The 25,496-nt window shown below is 45.9% G+C and overlaps 1 protein-coding gene across 1 annotated transcript in view; it reads right to left on the bottom strand.

Annotated features, from left to right (window-relative positions):
* LOC140916840 (probable cation-transporting ATPase 13A5) overlaps window positions 1–25,496 on the bottom strand; it is a 49,390-nt gene that overhangs the window by 3,705 nt on the left and 20,189 nt on the right. Inside the window, exons 14-28 of the mRNA XM_073358726.1 lie at window positions 21,825–21,975; window positions 18,031–18,117; window positions 16,189–16,345; window positions 14,393–14,510; window positions 13,695–13,819; window positions 13,204–13,367; window positions 12,385–12,507; window positions 10,992–11,071; window positions 9,648–9,690; window positions 7,454–7,563; window positions 7,033–7,129; window positions 5,645–5,717; window positions 4,401–4,575; window positions 3,000–3,202; window positions 1,288–1,376 (exon numbers count right to left, since the gene is read on the bottom strand). Of these exons, the coding sequence (XP_073214827.1) occupies window positions 1,288–1,376; window positions 3,000–3,202; window positions 4,401–4,575; window positions 5,645–5,717; window positions 7,033–7,129; window positions 7,454–7,563; window positions 9,648–9,690; window positions 10,992–11,071; window positions 12,385–12,507; window positions 13,204–13,367; window positions 13,695–13,819; window positions 14,393–14,510; window positions 16,189–16,345; window positions 18,031–18,117; window positions 21,825–21,975 (1,795 nt within the window). The remainder of the gene's footprint in view (window positions 1–1,287; window positions 1,377–2,999; window positions 3,203–4,400; window positions 4,576–5,644; window positions 5,718–7,032; window positions 7,130–7,453; window positions 7,564–9,647; window positions 9,691–10,991; window positions 11,072–12,384; window positions 12,508–13,203; window positions 13,368–13,694; window positions 13,820–14,392; window positions 14,511–16,188; window positions 16,346–18,030; window positions 18,118–21,824; window positions 21,976–25,496) is intronic.

Genomic DNA, 25,496 nt, shown 5'->3' with positions numbered 1-25,496 from the left:
TATCCCATGTAGAATACAGGCCTGGTGGTTTCTATCATTTTGCTACCTGGTTGTGAGTACACCAATCGGAGCCCTGCCCTGCAGTCACTCCATGGACAAAATGTCCATTTAACAATGTGGAGTTTTTCTATCAGAGCAGGAGCATGGGCAAATCTGTCAATAAATCTGTAATACCATCAGATTCATGGATCACACTCTGCATTGCTTGTGCAAAGGTGGGTGCACAACTGGCTGAAGGACTCTGCTCCAAGAGTAGTTATCACTGGTTTGCTGTCACACTGGGAGGGTGTAGGTAGTGGAGTCCTGCCAGGCTCAATTCTGGGTCTGGAACTATTCAATATTTTCATTAATAACTTGAACAGTGGAGTGAGAGAGTGCTTATAAAATTTGTAGAAGGAGGGGTTGCAAGTACTTTGGAGGACAGGATTAGAATTCAAGATGACCTTCACAAACTGGAGAAATGGTCTGAATTCAACAAGATGAAATTCAATAAAGTCAAGTGCAAAGTACTGTGCTCAGGAAGGAAAAATAAAATACAAAACTACAGCACGGGGAATAACTGGCTAAGGGACAGTACTGCTGAAAAGGTTCTGGATGTTCTGGTGGGTCACAAACAGAATATGAGCCGACCAGGTAATGCAGTTGCAAAAAGGCTAATATTCGGGGGGGTTTTAATAGGACTATCATATGTAACACACGGAAGGCAATTGTCCCGCTCCACTAGTCACTGGTGAGGCCTCAGCTGGAGTATTGTGTCCAGTTCTGGACACGGCACTTTAGGTAGGATGTGGATAAATTGGAGAGAGTCCAGAAGAGAGCAAGAAAAATGATAAAAAGTTTTAGAAAACCGGACCTATGAGGAAAGATTAAAAAATGGGGCATGGTTAGTCTTGAGAAAAGCAGACTGGGAGGGGGACCTGATGAGTCTTCAGATATCTTAGGGGCTGTTATAAAGGACGGTGATCAATTGTTCTCCATGTCCACTGAAGGTGGGAGAAGAAACAATTGGCTTAATCTGCAGCAGGGGAGATTTAGGCTCAATATTAGCAAAAGCTTTCTAACTCTAAGGGCAGTGAAACTCTGGACTAGGCTTCCAAGGGAGGTTGTGAAATCCCCTTCACTGGAGGTTATTAACAACAGGTTGGGCAAACACCTGTCAGGGCTGGTCTAGATTTACATGGTCCTGCGTCAGAGAAGGGGTCCCATCCAGCCCTACATTTCTGTGATTCTATAATTGATCAAAATGCAGAGAGGGTGAAAAGGACACGCAACTTCAGTTCCACTTACCAGCATTCCCTTGTATACAGCACTGATATCAACAAAGAGGAGGAAAAGGCAAATTCCAAGCTGGATGAGCAGCAGGACTGAAAATATGTCTGGGGGAACAAGAGCGTTGTGGCACTGTGAAGTGTTTTGGTAACCAGAAAAACCCCTGCTACTGGACTGGGTTATTATTTATAAAGGGCTGGCAGCTCCTGTGACGTGTTGCAGAATTGCTATGCAGCATATCTCCTTGTTTAGCAAAACTTCCCAATTCTACCAACAAACAAAGGGAGCTGCAGAACTGAAACAAGAATGAGACTCCACACCATTCTGTCAGTAAAACTGCACATTGGTGTTACTGCCTGGGCGATTTGCCAAATGCAGGCTTTAACTAATTCAACCAGTGTAAACTAAAAGCCACCCTGTGGAGACACAAGCTTCTCACCAGGATAACATGGTCTCAAATGACAGGTGGTCTTATTCCCGATGTATTCTCTGATCCATATGCATAACCAGTGAGAAGAGGGTGAACTCCACACATGGACTATGGGAGCACATGATCCTCAGTGGTGTTGTGTTACCTGGGTGAAAGTATTCCCTGAAGTAAGGGCCGGATGGCTCAGGGACTTGCTAATCAGACACAGAGCCTTACGCTTCCAGGTTGCTAATATGTATCTTGCCCATACCCTCTATGTATGAAAGCTGTTGCCATTCTGCCTACTCAAGTGCAAGGAGCTGCTGGTTGCAGAGCAATTCCATGTGGCCAGGTATCCACATCACAAAAAATGCTGTCACAGCTGACACCAAGAGGCAGCCTTGGTCATTGCCTTGGTAAAGCAGCCGAGGCTGAATGGGCCATGGCGAGCAAACTGCTCTGTGACACCCTCCAGAGCAGGGTGAAGCACGTAGGAGAGGTGAGGAAGCTGGATGTCAGCAGCACCTTGCAGGAGCACTGTAACATTTGCCAAAAGGCAGCTCCCATTAAGAGCATTTGTGCCTGTTTGTCAGCATAGAAGAAGACTCTTCACCAGACTCGGCTTGGGAACTTGAAATCTGGCAGCTACCCGCCGACTGCTGCTCTACAGAACACCTTGGGGCCTACTCCAGTCTAAAGTACACACTGGAATTAACCCTCCTGTGGCTGAGCAAAGCTTTCCTCTTGCTTCTCTAAGCACACAGCTGCAGACAGAAAGGAGCTATCTGTTAATCAAGAGCTACTAGGGGGTCGTTCAATCACTCTGCAGAACTCAAATGAAAGTGATCGAATTTTGTGCCTTTATCACAGACTTTTTTGCTCCTGTCCCACAGAACGTATGCCGGACAGAGCTGGGTACCTTAAAGATCACAAGGAGATCTTGTTTATGGAATTTCAGCAAATAAATCTCCCCCTTTTTGTTATCTGTCTTCAAATTTTAACAAACAGTTCTGCCATTAATTGCTGTGTCGCTCTCTAAATGCCCACTTCCCAAATATGGCCAGTTCACCTCTCTTGGGTCATGCTGGTATAAAAATTAACCTTGGGGAAAAAGCCTATACTTGGGGCTTTGGCTGAGTCTGGCCTCCAGCTGGTGAAATGGGAGCTGTCTTCCATCAATAACAGCTTGCTATGCTGGTCATGGGTTCAAGTCCAGATAAATCACAAAAGGTGGAGGTAAATCAAAGCATTACTCTTAGCAAACTATTTGTCCATGTTGAGTAAATATCTGGAAAGCACATATTAATGCAGTTATACTTACAGTTAGTATAGATGGGTTTCCTGAATGGCTTTCCCTTGGAAAAGACAAATGCTAGAATTATGCAGTTGATTGAAGTTAGTGGCCATAGAGTGGTGTCTTCGTAGCTTAGAACACTGCTGGGGACATCTGTGGCATTTGCAGTTCCATTCCTATTTAGAATGGTGCTGACAGAAGACAGGGAGTGGTTTGCTGGAGGGCACTCTCTGCAAAGAATCACCAGTATTTATGAGGACAGGTTTCAGAGAGGTAGCCATGTTAGTCTGTATCAGCAAAAACAACGAGGAGTCCTTGTTCGTTATAAAAATAAATTTGTTAGTCTCTAAGGTGCCACAAGGACTCCTCAGTATTTATGAGGCACTTGCTAAGCTGTGGCTGGCTAGAATAAAGCAGCTTTCTCTATCATAATTTATCCACTCTGTGTTTCTACTGTGCCCATCACTGTAATGTCCTGGTGTCACACACCAGAATAAAAGCTATGTTTAATTCTGTTTCAAAAAGGCCTAACCTCCCTGCTCCACCTGGTTAACGCCTGTGCTCTGGGGGCAGCGATGGTAACTGGCATCCTAGCAGCCTCCACATTCATTGGCAAGTGTTCAACCATTAAAGTACAGAACATCATCGGCAATAAAGGGGCCCAGTCATAGCCCTGTTAATCCGGGAAAGTTCCCACTGCAAACCCTTGCCATATTTTCTGCCCTGAATGTGCATTTCTCCATGATGACAGGATATAAAGGGCTCCTGGATTTGGAGAGAGATTTTAAACTAAATAACACACAGAGAAGGAGCCTGATTCCCCACTCCGTTACAACAGTCTCCCCTCTAAAGTTAATCAAATTACACTAATGAAAGAGAAGGGAGAATCAAACCCAAGGTTGTCTTATGCTCCCAGGAGAAGCCATCTCACAACAGGATACCAGGAGAGGGCAGCATGGAGGGAAGCAGAGAGCAAGAAGTGGATTTGTTTGTTGACAACATGAAACTGAGGTTTGGGTCCGTTTATCTTTTTTTCTTGCATTAGCACCAGCTTGCTTCACGGTCCTGGCTATTCACTGTTGACTATGTGCATAAGGCTAATAGCAATATTCTCACTTTGGGCTAGACACTCCATTCTGCTGCATGCTGCAGAAAGGAACAAGTTCATAGAAGAAAGGAGATGAATAGATGAGAGGAAGAAAGTGGCTTCTGGACCTGTTCCCCATGCCAGGCCGCAGGCAGCCACTCCACAGCCGACTCTACAGTGTGCATGGGATGTGGAGTGTGACTAGCTGAAGGATGGAGAAGTCCTGGTGAGTGCCCAGTGCCCCCAGATGCTGCAGTACTGTCTTGTATTTCAGCATGCTGTCTCGGCTGGCAGCAGGATTTTGCAAGACTGGGATTAGAAATGGGAAGCAGAGGAGTTACCTGTGGTTGGCCATCTCTGAGTACCAAGGCTGCTGCTTCACAAAAAGGAAGCCACAGACCAACATGACTGTAGTAATGCCCGTATGGAGAATGACTGAGAGCAGCAAAGGAGGAGAGATGAGCTGCCCTGGAGGTCTGTAAGGGGCCAGCTTCGGGTAGGCCTGGGTCAAACTCACTGAAAAAGAGAACACACATTTCCTCTCAGAGACAATGCAGCCCTGGCTACTCCACTGCTGGGTTGGGTGCATGACCAGTCCGAGCCTGAGGCGAAAGCCCTCTGCATGTACGGCACACTGACTTGCCCACGTGTGAAGACTGCAAGGTTTGTCCAGTATAAATGGGAAAGCTGTGGCCTTATTCGCCCTGCCATGACTGCTTCTGTGGCTACATCCTGCCCTCCAGCCCTTCAACAGAAAAACTGCACCCCACTGAACAGCAAAGCAATGCATGTTACTCCACCGTCACCTGCTCACTCCCATGTCCTGGCCCTCTGACACTGCTGCTTAAGTACCTGCTGGGAGCCAGTGGGTTTAGTCCTATTGGCCCTTGGCCCATTGTCATTCAAAATTAGCACCGGAGTCTGAACATTGCCACAGAAAACATCACACCTTGGTGCTATGGGTTGTTGCCCTCTCAAAGGGTCTCTATAGGTCCTGCACTGTGTTTCCATGGGCCTGGTCTGACAGCCTCAGCCTGTATGATTATGAATTACTTGTTTTCCCGTAGCGCCCAGTGGCCTCAGCCAAGATCAGGCCCTGCAGTGCTATGTGATGGATACACAATAAGAGCCAGCCCCTGCACAAAGAGCTTATGATCTAATAGGCAAGGTATGCAAACAGTAGGCGAAATGGTGCATTATTGTCTCCACTAACAGATAGGGCACTGAGGTACAGATTGATTTACTCAAGGTCACACAGGGAGGCTATGGCAGAGCTAGGACTTGACCCCAGCTCATCAGAGTTCCAGCCTAGTGTCTTAATCATCAGCCCACCCTTCCTCTTCCAGCTGCCGTAGGTGTCTGAATGCTGAATGCTCTGGACAGGAGAACTGTGGTTGTGGGTTCTGGGCCAAAAGGTTCTGGGCAAAACCCTGCTCTCAGTTCCACCCAGGTAGCCCCACTGAAGTCAGTGGTTATGGTGTAAGCATCAGCAGCATGTGGCTCGCTTTTTAGATTTCTAAAAGAAAGCGAAGTCGATTGTTTACACACACAAAGACTTAAGCACACCCTGTGCTGAGCTGCTTACTTGTTAAGCAAACCAGAAGGGTGATGACAACATCTTGCATAAGGTACTGGTAGCTCCCAAAGATCTGTAGTTGCTGAAAGAAAGAAAGAAAGAAAAAAAGCCCATCCAAGGTTCCCAGGATAGCAGGTTATTTCATTGTGATACACATTTCCATGGTACCCACCAGTTGAGTATCAGCCCAGACCAGTTTATCTTTGTCCTGTCTCTACGAAAGCATAATATTTAATATGACTTCAGAGCTACATAATGCCACTCCCGGTACTCTCAAGTCGAAAGGCCCAGCCCAGTCAGTCTGATGGACCAGCTCCACAGCACAGCCCCACTGAAGTCAGTGCCAGTGTACACCAGCTAAGGAGCTGACCCTGTACAGGGTTCCATGAACTGACACAAATGACGGGGCCAATTTCAGCCCTGCCCAAAGCACATACAATTGGCAGTAACTTCAGTGGGAGTGGCCGTGCTGCCAGGCCTGCCATTGTCCAATGTGAGGGGAACGCAGACGAAGCTGTTAAACCAAAGTTGGTGGCCGTGCATATAGGGTTAAGACTTAGTACCTGGTTTCAGCTATTCTGATATGAAAACAGATTAGTTATTTTATTTAATCAATAAGTCCTGCAGAGCTGATTTTTTTAAATAGCAATACACTAGCTATGCACAGATTTAAATACTACAACAGCAATCTCCTGCCGTTTCTGTGCTTGTACATGAATGATCTTTGCCGGCTGTGCTTGTCTGCTCTTCCTGTGACATCACCAGCGTCTGATGTTACTGTGTTTACCAACTCTGCAAACATTCGTGTGCTTCACTTTACATACGTGAGGGGCCCCACTGAGCTCCTTCACACTATGGTACCTGTGCAAAAGGAAGCACATGCATAATTCAGCAGGAGTAGAACTTGCACAAGGATTTCAGTATTTCTCCTACACAATAATAATAATAGTCTTGTGCTCAAGCAATGACACACAGAAGAAACCCCTTCCTCCTACAGCATCTTCCTCATCTTTTCTCACATAAGAGCTTTCCCCAGCATTCCTTTGTGGAGACTGGCCCTTTAAATTTGGAAAGCGAGGCAGCTGTACCCCTAAAGGAGCCATTTTGTTACCGGTCCTGCTTGCTGTGTCTCCTTCTCTTCCAGCTGGTGAGTACTCCTAACTACTCTGGTGTTTTCCCTTTCTTCTGGGGGAACCGGCCCATTTTCACAGGACTCATTCTGTTGCCCCCTAACAGTAAATGTGACTGAGTTCCACTATTTGTTACCCAGCTCGTAACACCTTGACAATCCTTTGGAGCAATGCAGAATTTTTCTTCCTAGCTATGGGCTGTTAATTAGGATTACAATCTGGAGAAACACACAGCTCATTGATGAGAGATTGGTTTTAGACACATACCCAGTAAAGCAGAGCAGTGCCAATAAACTGAGTCAGGCCGTACAGGGTCAGGTACTTAAACACAGCAAAAGAAGCAACCAAAGCAGCACGACCTTCCCTGTTAGGAAAAAAATTCTATGGTGACTATAGAACAAGCAATTTTAAGAGCTATAGGACTCTGCCTAAGAAAAGCAGCTCAGTTTGTTTGAATTTTAGTTCCCGGTGTTACGAGGAAATTTACTTTGTTTTTTCAGGACCCATTTTGGATATTTATATGTGAGTGTACTCCTGATTTTGCACTAAAGGTTTCAGGGTAGGTGGTGACTGTTGTGTGACTACAGATAACAGAAGTTGCATAGGGAACAATCCTGACGCAGTGCTTTGAAATAGCAGTGTGTAAATAACATACTAGAGCAGAAAGCCCATGGTGAGATTGCTTTACCTGATCAGCTTGGGCACACACTCTACGTTGGGGGTTTGCGAGGTGAAAGGCGAAGCCACCGACGCCTCCTGCTCTGACAATGATATCCCTGCGTGGGCCATTTTCAAAGCCTGAAATACACCAGTGTATGAGCAGGACAAGGCATTACTACAGAGTCCATCACCCTGCGCACGTGAACTTGCTCCTCACAGTATGTCCTGTATGTTTTCTGGTGTTTTGTCCAATCTTGTTCCAAATGTCCTGACCAACTGATCAGCCTCTATTCCAAAGTCTAGTGTAACCTCATTGTCAGGAGGTTTTTCCTTCCCTTCCTTCTTTTCATCCCATGATTCCTATTTGTATCCGTTTGAACCCTAATTCCTTGCCTGCTTTGTTTACACCCTTCCAAAATCTGTAGGCTGTTACCTCCCTTCTTAGGGCTTGTCTTCACATACAGTGCTGGAGTGGCGCAGCTGCAGGGGTGAAGCCGCTACTATGCTACGCTACACCTGTCAGGGATGGTCTCGATAATACTTAGTCCTGCCTTGAGTGCAGGGGACTCTCGAGGCCCCTTCCAGTTCTATGATTCTATGCCAACAGGAGAGCTGCTTCCGTTGGCATAGTTACTCCACCTCCCTGAGAGGCGGTAGCTCTCCCGTTGACATAGCCCCGTCTGTTCGGGGGGTTAGGTCAATATAACTACGTCACTCAGGGGTGTGGATTTTTCAGACCTCTGAGTGACATAGTTATAGTGACACAGATCTGTAGTGTAGATCTGGCTTAAGTAGCCTCTTGGCCAAGGTGTTATATCTAATCTTTTCTCTTAGATCAACCCCTCCCGTCCCCTACTCATTTTTTTTTAATGTCTGTGAACTCCCTTGAATTTATTAATACCTTCAGACTTCCTGTTCAGTACCCTTAGAATATGTGAGTGATTTGTGAGCCAAGCTGTGTAAAGCCAGTTAACATATTTCATAGTTAGAGCCCTACCAAATTCACGGCTGTGAAAAACACGTCCTGGGCTGTGAAATCTGATCTCCCCGGTGAAATCTGGCTAATGCAAGGGAGATCAGATTTCACAGAGTTGGGTGACTGGGGAATAGCGGCTGCTGGCGGGGAGCCCAGCGCCGAAGATAGTACCCCCGCCAGCAGCAGCGCAGAAGTGAGGGTGGCCTGGTTTGTGGGGGGTCGTCACTTTGGACTGGGGCAGGGCTGGCCTTACAGGTGGGTGAGCGGGTGACCACCCAGGGCCCCGTGGTCAGGGTGGTGCTGTGGTCACACACCCCCCATACACACACAGCCAGCCGAAGGCCCCTTTAACTCCCAAGCGCTGGGCCTGGAGCTGGGGAGGGTCAGGGCTGGGGGCACCCCAGCCAGGGGCTCCTACTGCATGCTGGGCTACAGCTGCTAGTCTTGGACGGGCTGCAGAGGGCCAGGACTTCCCTTTCCTCCGCAGGGGCCGCTCCGGATGCCACTCCAGGAACCTCCCTCAGCTGCAGGAAGCCCTGAGGCTATCCGCCGGAAGTCCAGCTCTGAAGGCAGTGCGGCTGCCAGCAGCAGCGCAGAAATGCGGGTGGCACGGTACGGTGTTGCCACCCTTACCTCTGCATGGCTGCTGGCGGGGTGCTGCCTTCAGGGCTGGGTGCCTGGCCAGCAGCCGCCCTCCGGCTGCCAAGCTCTGAAGGCAGCAGCACAGAAGTAAGGGTGGCAACACTGTGATCCCCCTACAAGAGCCTTGCGATCCCCCCCAGGACCCCGTTTTGGGTCGGGATTCCCACCGTTACAATACTGTGACATTTCATATTTATCTGAAACCATGAAATTTACAATTTTTAAAATTCTGTGATCGTGAAATTGACCAAAATGGACCATGAATTTGATAGGGCCCTATTTATAGTTAATGACTAGGCTATTCCACCATGCATCCCAGAAGATTACACTGTAAAAATATAAGAAAGGAGCATTCCTATCCAATGTTTTTCATCATACTGAATAACTCTAGTTGGATTTACATTTACATGAAGAATTCCATAAAAGAATGTTTCTAAAAGGGACACATTGAAGGATATATTGTATGTTCTGACAACCTCATTTGGACAGTGCTGTTAGAATGTTTCATGGCAGTAGATTAAGCTACTCTTTTCATGGCACTTGGCAGAAAGACAAAAGGAAGGACACCGTTTCAGGAGAATGAGGGATTTTTGTTTCTACGTACCCCGCAATCATTGGCTCCATCTCCGCACATACCCACATAGTAACTGAGAGGGACAAAGAAAAAAATTAATAGGTGAACTTTGTTTTATCATTTAACATACTCTCTCATACACTCATTTAGGATCTTCAAATATGTCACATCAGAACGAAGAGGTGACTGACTACACTTCACCTACTGCCCTACTGCAGGAGAGTGTGTTGGTCGGGTTAGAGGTGGCTGTTTTCATATGGTACTTACTCCAATTTTGTGTTTTGTTTTTAACTTGCCTACATTTTAACTTTCCCAGATCGTTTATGCATATGTCAAACAGCACAGATCTCAGTACAGCTCCTTGGGGGGCCCCGTATTTGCCTATCTCCAAACTGACCATTTGTTCCGACCCTTTGGTTCCTATGTTTTAGCTGGTTACTGCTCCATGAGAGGACCTTCCCTCTTATCCCATGACTGCTTAGTTTGCTTAAGAGCCTTTGCTGAGGGACTTTGTCAAAGGCTTTCTGAAAGTCCAGTTACACTATACCATAGTTTTATCATTGAGTGTGGCTGGAAAGAGGCAGACCCATCACCATGTGACCAGCCAATTCTTCACAGACAGGTTTGGGAACCTCTGCACTAATATCTATACAACATGCTAGAAAGTGGTTTTGAGAGTTCAGTCGTGTGACCCATTACTGAGTAACAAAGGAGGCTGCAGTGTTCAGCATGGGGAAACCTACGCTGTCTTTGTCCCTGCTCTGCACTACCTCAACAGTGTATAAGCAGGGTTTTCAACCTCCAGAGTGGTCATTGCATCAGAAGCAATCATTTTACCTTAAAAAAGTTACAAAAAGTATTTCTCTTGCTTCTGCATTGCAGACAGTGTTTACAAACAGTGTGACATCTGGCCATGGGAAACATTAATTTCAACATTAATGCCTGAATGAGCCAGTTTCAGTCCAGTATCATGTGCCAGATTCTGACCTGCTTTTCGCAGCCTGGGGTAACTCCACTCAGCTCAGTTGGAGCTACGCTGTGGTAACTGAAATTAGAATCTGACCCATGGACTTTTATTTCATCCTGCCACTCGTGCGTAGTGGTGCCTTTTATATATTATACTGTAGAGTGTAGTGGCTAATATTGGTCTAAGGCTAAAGTCACTACAGTTGTGTATAGATAGATTAGGTGTGAATTTGGGTGGAAGGGGACCATACACTGTGAGCTCAGAGGGTACATAGAGGTTTTAAGCCTGGAGAAAGGGAGGGGGAGAAAGCTGAGTTCGTAATCAAACGTAAAGATACGCTGTGCTTTACTTCTCTGTGTGGCACTATCTGTTGTAATTATGGTTACAAAACGTTCTACTGAGCCTACTTCAGTTTTTGAAATTCTTCAACGAGGCTGGATTTCTGCCCAGGAGACATTCTAGCAAAAACAGTCCCATTCACTAGTATCTGTAGAGAGAAGAACGTTGAGGTACTAGATTGAAAAAAAAAACCCAAATATTTTTAGCGCTGTTAGGAATCCAGTGTCCCTTGTATGATATTTAGCAGCATAAGGGAGAATTCAGCCCTGCTTCATTATTGAATCAGCTGCAATAGCATCTTATTGCTTTTTATAAAACCGTTCACTTTTCTTCTTTGATCTACAGACGGCATTGGACCAAACCCCCCACTCTGAACCTCCCCCCACATGTTGGAGTTTTTGGAATCTGAACCTGATTCTTCTCATAAAAAGCTGTACCAAAACCCAGGGTCACAAGACCCACAAACTTCGAAGTGTTAAAAATCCAGTTCCAAAATAAGGGCATGACACCAAGTCCACTGAGGTCAATGGGAATCTTTCCCATGACTTTAATAGACTTTGGATCAGCCTGTAGGAGTTTGCAATGTGATCCCATCTCTGTGTGATCATTTTCCTGCTCCATGAACAGTATCCCTTTAAATTTAGCTCAACTCTTCAGGATCAAGTAGGATCGCCAGTCTATGTGATCCTTTTATCATTCACCAATAGCACTAGTGACCAGTTTTATTAGTTACTACCACAGCTCTAGAAATGCTGATTCATGCCTGTGTGTTTCCCTAATTAGACTGTTACAATTAAATGAATTCTGTGCTTCCTCTTATCTCCTTGTGAGACAGATGAACATTCAAAATGCCCTAAATGGGCCATTTTTATATACTGCTCATGTGAAACCATGATGTTATAATAGGATTTTCGAACTGCACAACAGACAGTGACAAATTCTCAGCTGGTGTAAATTGGAGTGTCGCTTCATCAAAGTCAATGGCACTACAATGAATTCCAACAGCTGAGAATCTGGCTCAGAGATTTTAAAAGAGCACTTCTGTGGTCACTGCATGTATCATGGGATGGGCAGCAGGAGGTGAAGATTTTTGCTTTTGAGTTCAAATTTTCACAGTTCAAATGCAGCCCAGGTTGATAGTGGCCACTAGTCAATGGCTGTGTTGGTGGCCGACAAGAAATGAGTTGATGTTCTTAATTAAATTCTAAAGGAAAGTGGTAATTCCATTATACAGCTCACTCCACAATTTTCACTCTTATTTGAATCCTCAGCAGAATGAACACTGAGACCAGCTAAGAGCAGAACATTCAGGATAAATTTGGGGAACATGGGGGCCATTGCATGGTCATGGTCTCTTTGTTGAGAATGAGCTGAGTGACTCTCACACCTGTTTATCAGTATAGCACCTTTGAAATTCAAAGTTTTTGTAAGAAACAGCTCTTTGTTTCCTCGCAAACTTACTTTTGGCAGCAAACTCTTGAAATGCTTCACTATAACCAGATAGGATTTTCCATTCAAGGCAAAATGGTAATTGTTACTTTCCCTTTCAGGAATGGTCCTTTCCTCAATATTAACACATGTGTCCTAGAAATCAGACAAGAGTTACTCCTAGACTGGGATCATAATGTCTTAACGTATGATTAATGAAGGGGACAAATGTAACTGCTCAAACCACGACTGTATTGCGGTCTTAGTGGCTAGAGAAATGGAATCTAGAAACCTGGGTTCCACTGTCTTGTAATAGACCTTGGAAAAGACATTTAACCACCTTGTGCCTCAGTTTTCCATCAGTAAAATGGAGAAAATATTTACCTCACCTACCACCCCTTTGTAAAACTTTGTGGCTCTGTCTCCATGTGACTACTTAGTTGTGATCTAACACTTGTGAATTACTACATGTTAACCAACGTGATTGTCAGTTATGCTATAGAAATTACACTGAAGTTTTTTCCAGACACAACATATGTTTCTAGTTGTATTTAACCATAGAGCCCTACTGGGTGAATGAGACATGCTATATATCTGCAGAGAACTGTTATTATTTACTATTATATTTTATGAGTTGTTCTGAGCTGATGGCTATATCAAATATCACTCCCCCAGCTGATGGAAGATTTAAAAAATAATCCTTCATGTTTCCTCAATCCCTTCATGTCACAGCAACTTCAAGCCTATTGGGCAAAGCAGTAAGAAAACCACTTTTCACATGTTAAAAGCCTCAAGGCTTCATTAAATCCCATCAGCATTTGAAAAGTGACCAACACCCCCAGTTGTGCTTACAGTGATTCCAGATGCATTTTGTTTGCTATTTTCCATAAGTTGCCAGGTAATGGATGCTGGGGTGGGTCCTTCTGGTTCACTTGCTTCAATGAGAATCACTTTGCTGGTCTTGGAAATCATTTCAGAATTTTTGGCCACAGTAACAGCTGTCTGAAGGTTGTCACCTAGAAAACAAACAAGTGAGGCAGACTGTGGCAACAAATCTGCTCTTCCGTCTACTGTAACTTTACTGTGCTACACACTCTGCCCACCCCCACTTTTCTCTCCCCAGTTTTTTCTAGAGACCAGAGGGCTGATTCTCCACTGTTACACTAGGGGTATGCTGCTGTAACTGTTTAATTCAGTGGCGTTGCTCTAATCTAGAGCTAATGTAACAGGGGCAGCAAGTCCATGGACCAGATCCTGCGAGCCATCGGCTCATGGAACTCCTACTGTCCAATGTGGGAGTTCTGCACCTGGAGGGCTACAAGGATCAGGCCCAGAGATGATACCTGTGACCATAACGCTCCTGATGCGGGCAGCGCTGAGTTCTTCCAGGACAGGCTTGGTCTCTGCTTTCAGCCGATTTTCCATTATCAGAAGGCCAAGGAACGTGAGGTCAGACTCCACCTCCTCCCTGAGAATGAAGATAAAAACACCCAGTGAGATTGTTTTGATAGTGTTTGGGTCGGGAGGAGAATCTCAGTGCAGCATTTGTTTTATATAGAATCCACACGGGAATGGCAATGCACCTTTCTTTCCAGTGAAACGTAACTCATACTGAATTCGAAGCAAAGCTGATTCATTTACATTTCTACAGCTTTCCACAGACTGCCATGCCTCTACAACATGGTTGTGTGGACTAAGCAGGAAGCATAGCCAGGGCACACACACAGACGCGAGATATCTTCAGGATCAGAAATCTGCTGTACCCCCTGGAAGACAGCGTACATGGGGAGGAGACATGCCTCCTTTCTGCTCCCATCCCCAGCTGCTCGTCATGCTGGGCTGGCAGCATGCCAACACAGAGCTAATGCAAAGATGAAGGTCATGGGGGCTGAGTTTAACCCATTAGCTTACTTGGCAATTAGCAGTGTAGGGATCATGCTGAATGGCTTAGCTATTCCTGGATCCCTCTCCACTGGCAGGTCGTGCAGAGTTGGAGTGGAGAGGTATGCAGTAGTGATAACAGGACATTAGCAAAGCTTACCTCTCTAAGTTGTCCAGTTCCACGTCCTTTCCCATGTTTAGTGCTTTATGTGCCAGTGCAATCACTCTGAAACCTTGGGTCGTGTAAACCTTAAGCTCCTTTATAAAATCAGCTGGGACTGTTTAGAGGAGAAAAGAACATGTGGACAAGTCTTATGGTTTTAGTGACTTAAAGAACATCCAGTCTTTGGTTCTTTTCTTCTATGGCTTAATTTCTGGGGAGACAAGTTGTGTGCATATTATTTTTTAAAGAAATAATGGACTTAATATAATTTTATTGTCCAGGAGAGGACTGGACAGTACAGAACATACATTTTTAGGGAAAATCTGGGACTGGGGGCATGTTGGGATCACCCTGCAGTATAACCCAGGCTGGTGAGAGCCTGAATGTAGTCACTCAGGGTGTAGCATGCATATTGTTTGTGAGCAGCCCAGGGGAGAGCTACTTCAGCAAGGCACTGTAAGGCACCTAAGGTTTCAGGAGTGTCACAGCCCAACCACTCCCCCCGGGTAAGGATTGTATTCTGGTATGCCACAGTAAAACCCACCTATGATCTTGGTTCCAATTAGCAGCCTCTTCATAAAATATCTCCCTTGTTTCCTGGGCCCGTCTGCCTAATTCAGTCATGTCAGGGCCAGTGTGGGGAGTCCACAGCATCACATAGCCCATCCTGGCAAACCCAGGCCAGCAGAGGGTGCCCATAGAAAGGGTGTAACGTAAGGCCTAGCAGGTCTTGAATCTGGGCATGCAGAGCTGCCAGGCATGCAACACTTCCAGTGGCAGCTGTAATTAGCTTGCGCTCCACTATTCACAACTGCTCTGGCCACAGCCCACAAGAAGTCCCACCTCAAAGAGTCTGACAAGCAGCAGCCTCATGGCTCCTGATTGGCACCCAACCCTATATAAACCCACAGGACATTCTGGGAAGTGTTCAGGCAACAGTGTGGATCTTCTATGCCACCATGACCACGTCTGCCCTTGAATGCCTGGCTTTGACCTCACCTTGATGTGGATCTCGTCTCCTTATCTGGACCCTGACTTGGACTCTGGTCCTTGGTATTGACCCCAGCCTGGAACTTGGCTATGAACTTCTCCACCAGTCTCAACCTCAGGTTTGACCCTGCTCTGCACCTTTCTAGTCTGAGTTCTTCCACTTAAATGCTGTGTAACTTTTTGGGTGAATCACCTAATATTTCTATGCCTCAGTGGGAGCTTTCTTTGATGGCAAGCAGCTGGCTTTGTGAATGGGCTGGGCTGGGTCCAGGCCAGGACAGAGACGTGAGAAGCTTCTGTTACTGCTATAATTTACACTGGTGGGGGGGAAGGCCCAGGACCAAGAGAGGCACAAAGGTGAATTAAAGCTACTTTTGCCTCTTGTCCCTCCCTCAGTTGTGCACAGTGTGAGTTGGAAGTAGCTAAGGCTCAAGCCTGCAATCTACAGTTGGATCTGATAATTCCATACAGAGATTTTAAAGGCAAATGTAACTTTAGGATGGTCTTAGAGACTTTAGGATGCATCCGATGAAGTGAGCTGTAGCTCACGAAAGCTTATGCTCAAATAAATTGGTTAGTCTCTAAGGTGCCACAAGTACTCCTTTTCTTTTTTCAGATAGAGTAAATCATCATAGCATCTGACTGTACATCAAATCAGCTACTGGACCATGCAAGAAGGCCATGGTAACTGTGTCAATGAGATTTACAGGTGCACAGTAACTCTCAAGGGCAATTCCCTTTTGGACTGAGCAAAAATAAAGATATATATATATATATTTACACACATATATATGTTTCCATACCAGTTTCTGGTCTGCAAAAGCTGGTCACCATTTCTGGTGCTCCTTTCATATACAGATCATATGGGTCCTTCCCAATCTGCTGGGTAATGACAGACATCCTCTGCAGCCCGGAGGAAAATGGGAACTGATGTAGGATTGCTATCCCATCCACTGGAGTCTGAGGAAAGGTCAGGAAGGTAAGATGTTAATTAGATGCTCAATTCATTTTGCAAACAGAAAATCTATCCTTTGGCTAGACTGGTATTTGTTTCCTATTGTGAGTTCTCTCTGGAGTTGAGTTAATTAGTCTGAGGGCTTTTCACTTGCTACCTTTAGCACATGGGATCACAGGGACCAGACACAAATTGCACAACATCTAATCTATTTCCATACACTTTCCTCTAGAAAATTCAGGGCTGTTCCCTATAGCACATTCTTCAGTGCTCAGTCCCGGCTAGCTTTTAAATAGTCTCTGAGGATGGGGCTTCCTACCACTGCTTCCTGTGGCAAACTATTCCACAGCTTATAGACCTCCGTGGGTTTTTTCCTCCCTGATAGTCAGCCTATGCTTTCCATCCTGTTTTGTGCTTTGTTCTAGTCTGCCTTTCATTAGCCATTTTGCATTTATTTGTGTGAAACCCTTTGAGAGCTAAGGGAGAAACGCTTGGAGTAAAGTAATACCTGTAGTGTTCTGTTTATTTTTTTCTCAGTGTGTTACAATGCACGTCTTTTCCTATAGATTAGTTCAGTCTGGTAACCAGGGTATCTGATCCCGTTCAGGTGATTTGTTAATATCCAGTTGTGTCAGCTGTTCCCTGCACAGGTTTCACTTTGAATAGCCTAGAAAAGCACGTTTGCTTTGTCATAATGTTAGAGTCCTCCTCTCCGAGGCGTCTGTCCTTACTTCTTAGAATGTCTATTTTTCATCTCTAAGACTCTTCCCAAGTGTGTGAAAGAAACATGCAGGAAAACTCTGCTGCTACCAGTATAGCAAATAGTTTTTGCCTCAGCCACTCAGGGAGCAGCCAGTGAGGGTCCAGCAGGCGCATATAGAAGGAGCTGCGGGGAGCGTGAGTGCACTCTGCTTGCAGGGACTGGGGAAGCAGGAGATGCCCCTGTCTGGTTGCAAGGGTTAGGCACGTAGTTGCTGGCAGGGATGGGGAAGTGAGGGAATAGCTTTTGGCTAGCTGCCAGGACTCACTTAAGACAGGCCAGGGGGAAGGGACTAGGTATGGAACTGTTACCTCCCGGAAGGGGGCTGACTAGACTGACCCAGCTGGAGAGCTGGGGTCAGAGGACTAAAGGCCAGGCAAAGAGTCCGCAGGGAGGAAGCCCTGGGAATGCTGCTCCACTCCAGAGCAGGAACTTCACATGTAAGCTGGCCAACTCAGGTATTGAGACAGGCCCTGTTGGTCAGACTGAGGACCAGGGCGGGCTACAGAGATGTTGGTGCTCAGGGAGGGCTACAGGGCATTACTGAGGACTTTGAGATAGGCCCGGTTGGATGGTGTATTCTGGAAGTGGGGGACAGTGTACGCAACTCAGCCAGAGGACTGACTCACTGAAGACCTGCCGAGACATCCATCGGTTGGAGGGGGGCGTTCGCGAGAGGTGGGTGCTGCCCTGCTGAAAAGAACTGAAAGATTGCAGGCACTGTCGGTCAGAGAAGGGGGCACTCGTGAGAGGCAGGTGCTGACCCCGTTACAGGGACACCTTTCATAAGATGCAAAAATAGCATAAAAGAACGGTTGAGGCAATTTAAAGCTACCAGCCAATTCTCAACATCGGAGAGGTAAATGAATGTTACTTCTGCTAGAAGTTACTTACACACCATAATCTTTCTGTTAAAAACAGAGAACTCACATTTCTAGCATTCGGTCCTGGTTTAACGATTACACTTGTATCTGGTACTCCAACCTTACTATGAGCTGTACTGGAATCTTCCATTTCCTTTGTGGGGGAGGAAATTACACCAATAATAAAATTAGGACATTGACCAGGAAGCATTCAAATATTCAACCTACACCTATGGCCACAGGTATACTTAGGGATGTGCAAAAGTTCCAGTCTTTGAGGGGTTAAACTTTGTGCTCAAGTTTTCACCATTTCATATTGGTTTCTTTGCACTTCTAAAATGTGGCTTTGCAATATTTCACAAGCGAGGTTTGTTTGGTTTTTTTTGCTGTGAGAATGCAAAAAAACAAAAGCCAACCAACCAGAAAACATACCTTTCACTTAAAATGTCACACTCACAAAACTGCCAGCAGAAGCTGGATATCTCAGCTCTCCTGGGCTGATCCCATGGGTGCTCATACATGACATCCATGCTTTCATATGTCTGTCACCAGTGTAAACACAAAGGGTGATGGAATACAGGTAAATTTAACATTCATGGGTTTTACAAGATGTTGAAGGTAGACTCATTTAGACAATGAACCAATTGGTTATGTCATAATCCCTTGTTTAAAACAGGTTAGGTAAGTCTCTGGAAAGAGTAATACTGGACCCTTCCTGCTTTGGTCAGAGCATTTGGCTAGACACACTGGGAGGTGCCTGCCAACCACAATCTGGGGTGTCTATGGTTATGAGAGATCACATTTTTCATTGGCTCATGCTGTGAACACCTGTTCTGTTGGTAAGTCCCAGAGTGTAATGCCCACTTCTCCTGAGCGCTAAACAACAAAGTAACACGCTTCTATAAAAAGCACAGGTGCATCTGGAAGGCAGTGTTTAGAAAAGGGCCTTTAATGTGTCCTCACCCATGTTAGGTCAAAATTCTCCTCTCCATTATGCTCAGTGTCTCCATCATATACTGCACAGCCACAGGTCAGCCACGCTGCTATTGCTTGGGGGAAGAGGGGGCAGAAAGGACCATGAAGGAAGAGTCATGGGGCTCTGTGGGATTGAGGGTTGTCATCTTTCTGAGGTAAGTACATCTGACCCTTTCATGGCCTATTTGAGGGCACCCTAATTGGGTTTCAGGCCTGTACCCACCACCCCTCTCTGGGCAGAAACCTGCCTCCCCCTCCCTCCAGACCAGGGATTTAGGCTGCAATTTTCTCCTACAACTCACTGGTCACCTGAACAAGTCTGAGTTTTGTTCAGCATCTGCCAACCTTCTCTCTCCTGGCCACTATGGCAGGGCTAACCAATGACCAGCCAGCCATCATACAGTGGAGTATCTATTTAGAACCAAAGCATTAGAGAGAAAACATAACTTGAAAACTATACCCAGGTGATGTGAATGCCCGTCTGAGCAGGAGTCGCCCATCTTCCACATGGAGACCCCAGTAGGTTTGAATGTCCCTCGAACCCTTTCTGTAGTCTGTCCCTCTTATCAGTTCTTGGAGCGAGTGAGAATGACTCTTCTCCCATAGCAGGCTGCCCACTTTATACAATTCTCAGTTCTTTGTCTGCTAGTCAAAACCACTGTATGCAATTTCCCCAGGGGGGTGGTACTCCTATAGCCTTGTTTACCTGTCTAAGGATTTGCATTAATTACCCCCTAATGATTTTTAGTTCCTGATATCAGAAGCATGAATAGACTAGACTAATGCATAGACATTGCATTGCTTGTTCTGTTCCAAAAAAGAAATTAACACTTTCACACCCGGCAGGTAACAAGATGACATGGGAAACTGTGTCACAGTCTTTCATAAAAACAAATCAGATGTTTCCCAGGTCTCCATCTCTCCTTATTTTAAAAGTGGACACAGCAAGGATACTAGACCAGTATCCTAGGGAAGGCCATAGGCTTGTGACCTGGAAGACACATCTGCAAGTTATTTCTTATTTCAAATGTCTATTCATATAACACATTTTCCTAACAAGCTGGCATACTCTATTCATTAAACAGTACAGAGCTGTTTGATAACCATCCCATATTTTTTTCTTAGTACCTACTGGAGGGATATGCAGTGGGAGCGCTCTCACATGCCCCCTTAGCCATGGGTGGCAGGTATCATAGGCTGGGGGAGGCTGTGCCTCCCTAAACAGCCTGGGGTGGTTCCACCCACACTCTGCCCCAAGACCTCCTCTGCAGTTCCCAACACTCTGCCCTGGCCCATGTGGTGCTCCGGGGCTTCAGGTGCCGGGGGCACTGCAGCCGTGCCACCCAGCCATGGTGGGGGTGCTCTGGGCTTCTGGGGGGGAACAAAAAGGGAGAGGGAGGGGGGACAGGACTTGGGCAGAAGGGGAGGGGCCAGGGGCTAGCCTCCCATAATGGCCGGGTCACCGGCCGTCCATGCCTGAGCCCTGCCTCCCCAAAACCTTTGGAAGTGAACCTGAGACTTGGGCTTTCCACTCCTGCCTCCCATCCAGCCCCTGGAGAGTGAGGCTGGTGACCCTCTGCTTCTCAAAGTGTCAGCCACTCAGCAGGATCTTGGGGGTCCCCACCCATTGGGTATTATAGGAAGTAACTCTTTGGGGATGTGGGGGGAGCAAGGTAAGGCTGGCTTTCTGCAAAGCTGCTCTTAACCGTGCAGTGATTTTACTAGCTGAGGGATCCAAACCCTCTGCCGAGGAAGCATCTTCCCCACTGCCAATTCCTTTCTCTGCCCCACCTCCTGGTAGTCAGGGCTTGGGGACCGCTGTGGCATCACTCCAGGCTCTCTGGGGGAGGAGGTAGTATACTGACATCCCCACCCCACTGAGTTTCCCATGTGTTCCCCACACGCTGAGCTGAGCCACCCTGCTCAGGGTCATTCACAATTCAGGGATCATCAGGCAGTCAGAGTGGGGGAAGAAGTCCCTCCCCTTCTTCCTGGCTGTGGTTACCTCTGCTATCTCCTAAGCAGCTACTGTATACTTGGGCACTTCCAGCCTTTGGGTGGATACCATAGATTTGGCAATGCTCCTTAGCTGCCTCAGGTTCCCCACTTTCAGCCTGAATCTCAGCCACAACCATGCTCTGTTCCACTCAGACCTCGTTCTCAGTGTGGGAAACTCACATCTCTCTGCAGATTTAATCCAACACAATGAATAGGTTTACACTCAAACTTATTTTCACAGTCAGCACAGCTCATCCACGTTCCTTTCTTGCATCCACCATGTGGGGGAGATTTTTAAATGTCCTGTTGAAACACACTGCCAAAGCCTTCACTGCAAGCAGGGGGAGGTCGGGTTCTGCTCTGTTACACTATAGTAACTCATCTTAAATCAGCTTTGTTGCGCAAGATTCACATCAGTGTAACTGAGAACAGGATTTGGCCCAGTGACTTTAAAAAGTGCCTTGATTTTCTTTTCTTCTGATCTGGTTTTTTGTTCCAAAGATTTTGGGAAAACAAAGGTCTTTCATCAAAAGGACTGAGAACTGAGACTTGGTGGGTGCGAACAATCCACACACCTGAGCACTGTAGCTATGTCGACTCCACCCCTTGTGTGGAACCAGGTGGGTCAGTGGAAGAATACTTCTGTTACCTAGCTACTGCCACTTGGGGAGCTGGCTTTCTTACAGCAATTGAAAAACCCTTTCTGTCACTGTAGCCTGCATCTACACTATGGGATTATGACAGCACTGTGTAGACATGGCACTGGAATTTCATTAGTTATTACATATTTCTTCCACCAGGCTATGTAGTTGCTTGCCTGATGATTAAGGGAATGCTCTCAAGGATTTGCATACTGTGTACATGCAGTTAGAATAATTGTCACGTTACCCAGCAAGTGCCCTCAAACATTTTCTTGTCCAGTGGGTCTCCCTGTATCGTCTCATCCAGAACTATGAGTGAATGACAGCTCGCCATGGCTCCACACAGCAGTCCCCAAGGCAAAGGAGTACCAGAGGCAAAGCTGTGGACGTTCTGGAAACTGATTTAAAACATAGGGTTAGTGTCCAATTTCTTTACAAATAGAAATGTTTAGATTCATGGGGACAAATCCTCAACTGGCGTAAACAGGTTCCTCTCGGCTGACTTCAGTGGAGCTATGTCTATTTACAGCAGCTGAGGAGGATCCAGGCCCCAGTCCATTTGATATACAGGCCTAATCTGCTCAATGAGCCAAAGGTGTCTTAAACATAATTAGCATGGAGCTTTACATTTGAGCTTCAGACTGTGTTATTACTGGAAAGATAATCTCTGAGGGAATCGGGTATGAATACTACCGTTAACACAGGAGCTTTAGAGCCCTGCTTGACAACTCCTGGTATTATTTATTAAAAGAGATATCTTGGAAACTTAAGACACAACAGAAAAGAGTGATGACGCTTCCTGTAGTCTGCTACATCTCACTGAGCGAGACAAGGTAGGTGAGGTTATATCTTTTACTGGACCAATGAAAGATAGATATTACCTCCCCTACCTTGTCTCGTTCATATCCTGGGACCAACACAGCTACAACACTACAAACATCCCACTGAACAGTTTCCTTTGGGAGCCCAACAGAGTGTTGGTGAAGTGTCAAAGTGACACGCTTGACTTCACTGGGCCTGATTCTCCACGGCCCTGCACTATGAGTTATTATTTACCTCGGTGTCAACACCTGTGAGGGGCCGCTGCTGGTGTGAGTGGAGAATTCTGACTTGTTAACATTTTACATCCACCCAGCACAAGTGTAAATGATGACACAAGGTGCAGTGCAGAGAATTATGTCCAACCCCTTCATTTATATAAGTGGCCTTAACATCTAAGGACCTGAGACACCTCGCACTTACACCTGTTTTAAAACCTGTATTACTCCACTGATTTACACTGGGGCAAGTCAGAAGAGACTCAGGCCCCGAACATTGCAGTGTAATGCAACTTTCCCTGAATATGCTCTCTCCTCCTGCCTGAGGCAGACACGGAGCATAAATCAGTTTGGGCTGAGTGAAGTCTTTGCAATTTCATCCTGGATTATTTCTCCCCCACTATAATCTTGATTCTTCTCTCTTTCCTATGGCTCTAGGACATGCACCTACCACACAGCCTAGCACTGTCTGTTTTCTTTGAATGTATCTGCTACGTGGCATATTGAACTAACAGGAGGCCCATTAAGTTTGAGGTGAGCATAGTAAAAAGAAGCTATAATTTATTTATCCTCCTTTACTACTAAATCAGACATGGTGAAATGCAACCCATGTGGAGTTCAACAATGTTGAATATGGCAATATGAGATCAAAAGCAGCATTGCATTGTGGATCCTGTAGTCTCTGTGAGCCACCAAAATCTGTTCCATTTCAGGCAACTTAGATAAGCCCTTGGACTCTTACTGTAATTTGGCAAATTAATTAACTAATGCTTGTAAAGCATTTTAAAGCAATTAAATGCTGTATAAGCTTTCTTGCTGTTCTTTTATCTTGTTTAAAAGTACAAAGGACATTTCACATGCTGAGTGAAATTCCTTTACTGAAGCTGCATAGGTTTCCGAGGGGTAGCCATGTTAGTCTGTATCAGCAAAAACAACAAGGAGTCCTTGTGGCACCTTAGAGACTAACAAATTTATTTGGGCATAAGCTTTCGTGGGCTACAGCCCACTTCATCAGATGCATGGACTGAAAAATACAGTGAGCAGTGTAAATATTACAGCACATGAAAGATGGGAGTTGTCTTACCAAGTGTGGGGTCAGTGCTAACGAGGCCAATGCAATCAGGATGGAAGTGGCCTATTCTCAACAGTTGACAAGAAGTGCTGAATATTAAGAGACGGAAAATTACTTTTTGTAGTGACCCATCCACTTCCAGTCTTTATTCAGGCCTAATTTGACAGTGTCCAGTTTGCAAATTAATTCCAGTTCTGCAGTTTTTCATTGAAGTATATTTTTGAAGTTCTTTTGTCGAAGAATTGCCACTTTTAAGTCTGTTATTGAGTGTCCAGGGAGACTGAAGTGCTCTCCTACTGGTTTTTGAATGTTACAATTCTTGATGTTTGATTTGTGTCCATTTATTCTTTTGTGGAGAGACTGTCTGGTTTGGTCAATGTACATGGCAGAGGGGCATTGCTGGCACATGATGGCATATATCACACTGGTAGATGTGCAGGTGAACGAGCCCCTGATGGTGTGGCTGATGTGGTTAGGTCCTATGATGGTGTCCCTTGAATAGATACGTGGACAGAGTCAGCAATGGGGTTTGTTGCAGGGATTGGTTATTGGGTTATTGTTTTTGTTGTGTGGTTTGTAGTTGCTGATGAGTATTTGCTTCAGGTTGGGGGGCTGTCTGTAAGCAAGGACTGGCCTGTCTCCCAAGATCTGTGAGAGTGATGGGTCATCCTTCAGGATAGGTTGTAGATCCTTGATGGTGCGTTGGAGAGGTTTTAGCTGGGGGCTGCAGGTGACGGCTAGTGGCGTTCTGTTACTTTCTTTGTTGGGCCTGTCTTGTAGCAGGTGACTTCTGGGTCAGCTGATACTCACATCTTCTTGTCAACTGTTGGAAATGTGTGACGTCCACCTTGATTTCAAAATCTGAAATGATGCCCCTGTTGACACCTTATAGAATTTCCTAGTACATCAATGTCAATTTTATTTGCAGATAATATCTTTTACTGGATGTGACAAAGTTCCTCCTCTACCTTGGTAGGTCTTGCGCTTATTGGTGGATTTGCTTGCCTCAGAAATTAACGGCAGCCCTCAGTTTCATGGTTTTTGTGAACCCACAGTCCAGGTCAACTTCTCCTGTGTCTGACCAGGAGTTGGGAGGATTTGGGGGGAACCCGGGCCCGCCCTCTACTCCGGGTTCCAGCCCAGGGCCCTGTGGATTTCAGCTGTCTAGAGTGCCTCCTGGAACAGTTGTGCGACAGCTACAACTCCCTGGGCTACTCCTCCCAACACCTTCTTTATCCTCACCACAGGACCTTCCTCCTGATGTCTGATAATGCTTGTACACCTCAGTCCTCCAACAGTACGTCTTCTCACTCTCAGCTCCTAGTGCCTCTTGCTCCCAGCTCCTCACACGCCCACCACAAACTGAAGTGAGCTCCTTTTTAAACCAAAGTACCCTGATTAGCCTGCCTTAATTGATTCTAGCAGCTTCTTGATTGGCTGCAGGTGTTCTAATAAGCCTGTCTGTCTTAATTGTTTCCAGAAGGTTCCTGATTGTTCTGGAACCTTCCCTGTTACCTTATCCAGGGAAAAGGGACCTACTTAACCTGAGGCTAATATATCTGCCTTCTATCACTCTCCTGTAGCCATCTGGCCCGACCCTGTCACATGAACCAATCTCTGTTGGTGAAAGAGACACCCGGTGGCCAGAACCTGAAGAAAAGCACTGTGTAAGCTCAAAAGCTTGTGTCTCTCACCAACAGAAGTTGCTCCAATAAAAGACATTACTTCATCCACCTTGTCTCTCTCATATCCTGGGACCAACACAGCTACAGCAATGCTGACTACACTGAACTGCACAGTTAACTCAAGT

This window comes from Lepidochelys kempii, chromosome 9 (genome assembly GCF_965140265.1).
Source record: "Lepidochelys kempii isolate rLepKem1 chromosome 9, rLepKem1.hap2, whole genome shotgun sequence".
Taxonomy (NCBI): Eukaryota; Metazoa; Chordata; order Testudines; family Cheloniidae; genus Lepidochelys; species Lepidochelys kempii.
Note: the sequence above shows the minus strand (reverse complement) of the source record. Positions and strands in the feature narration are given on the sequence as shown.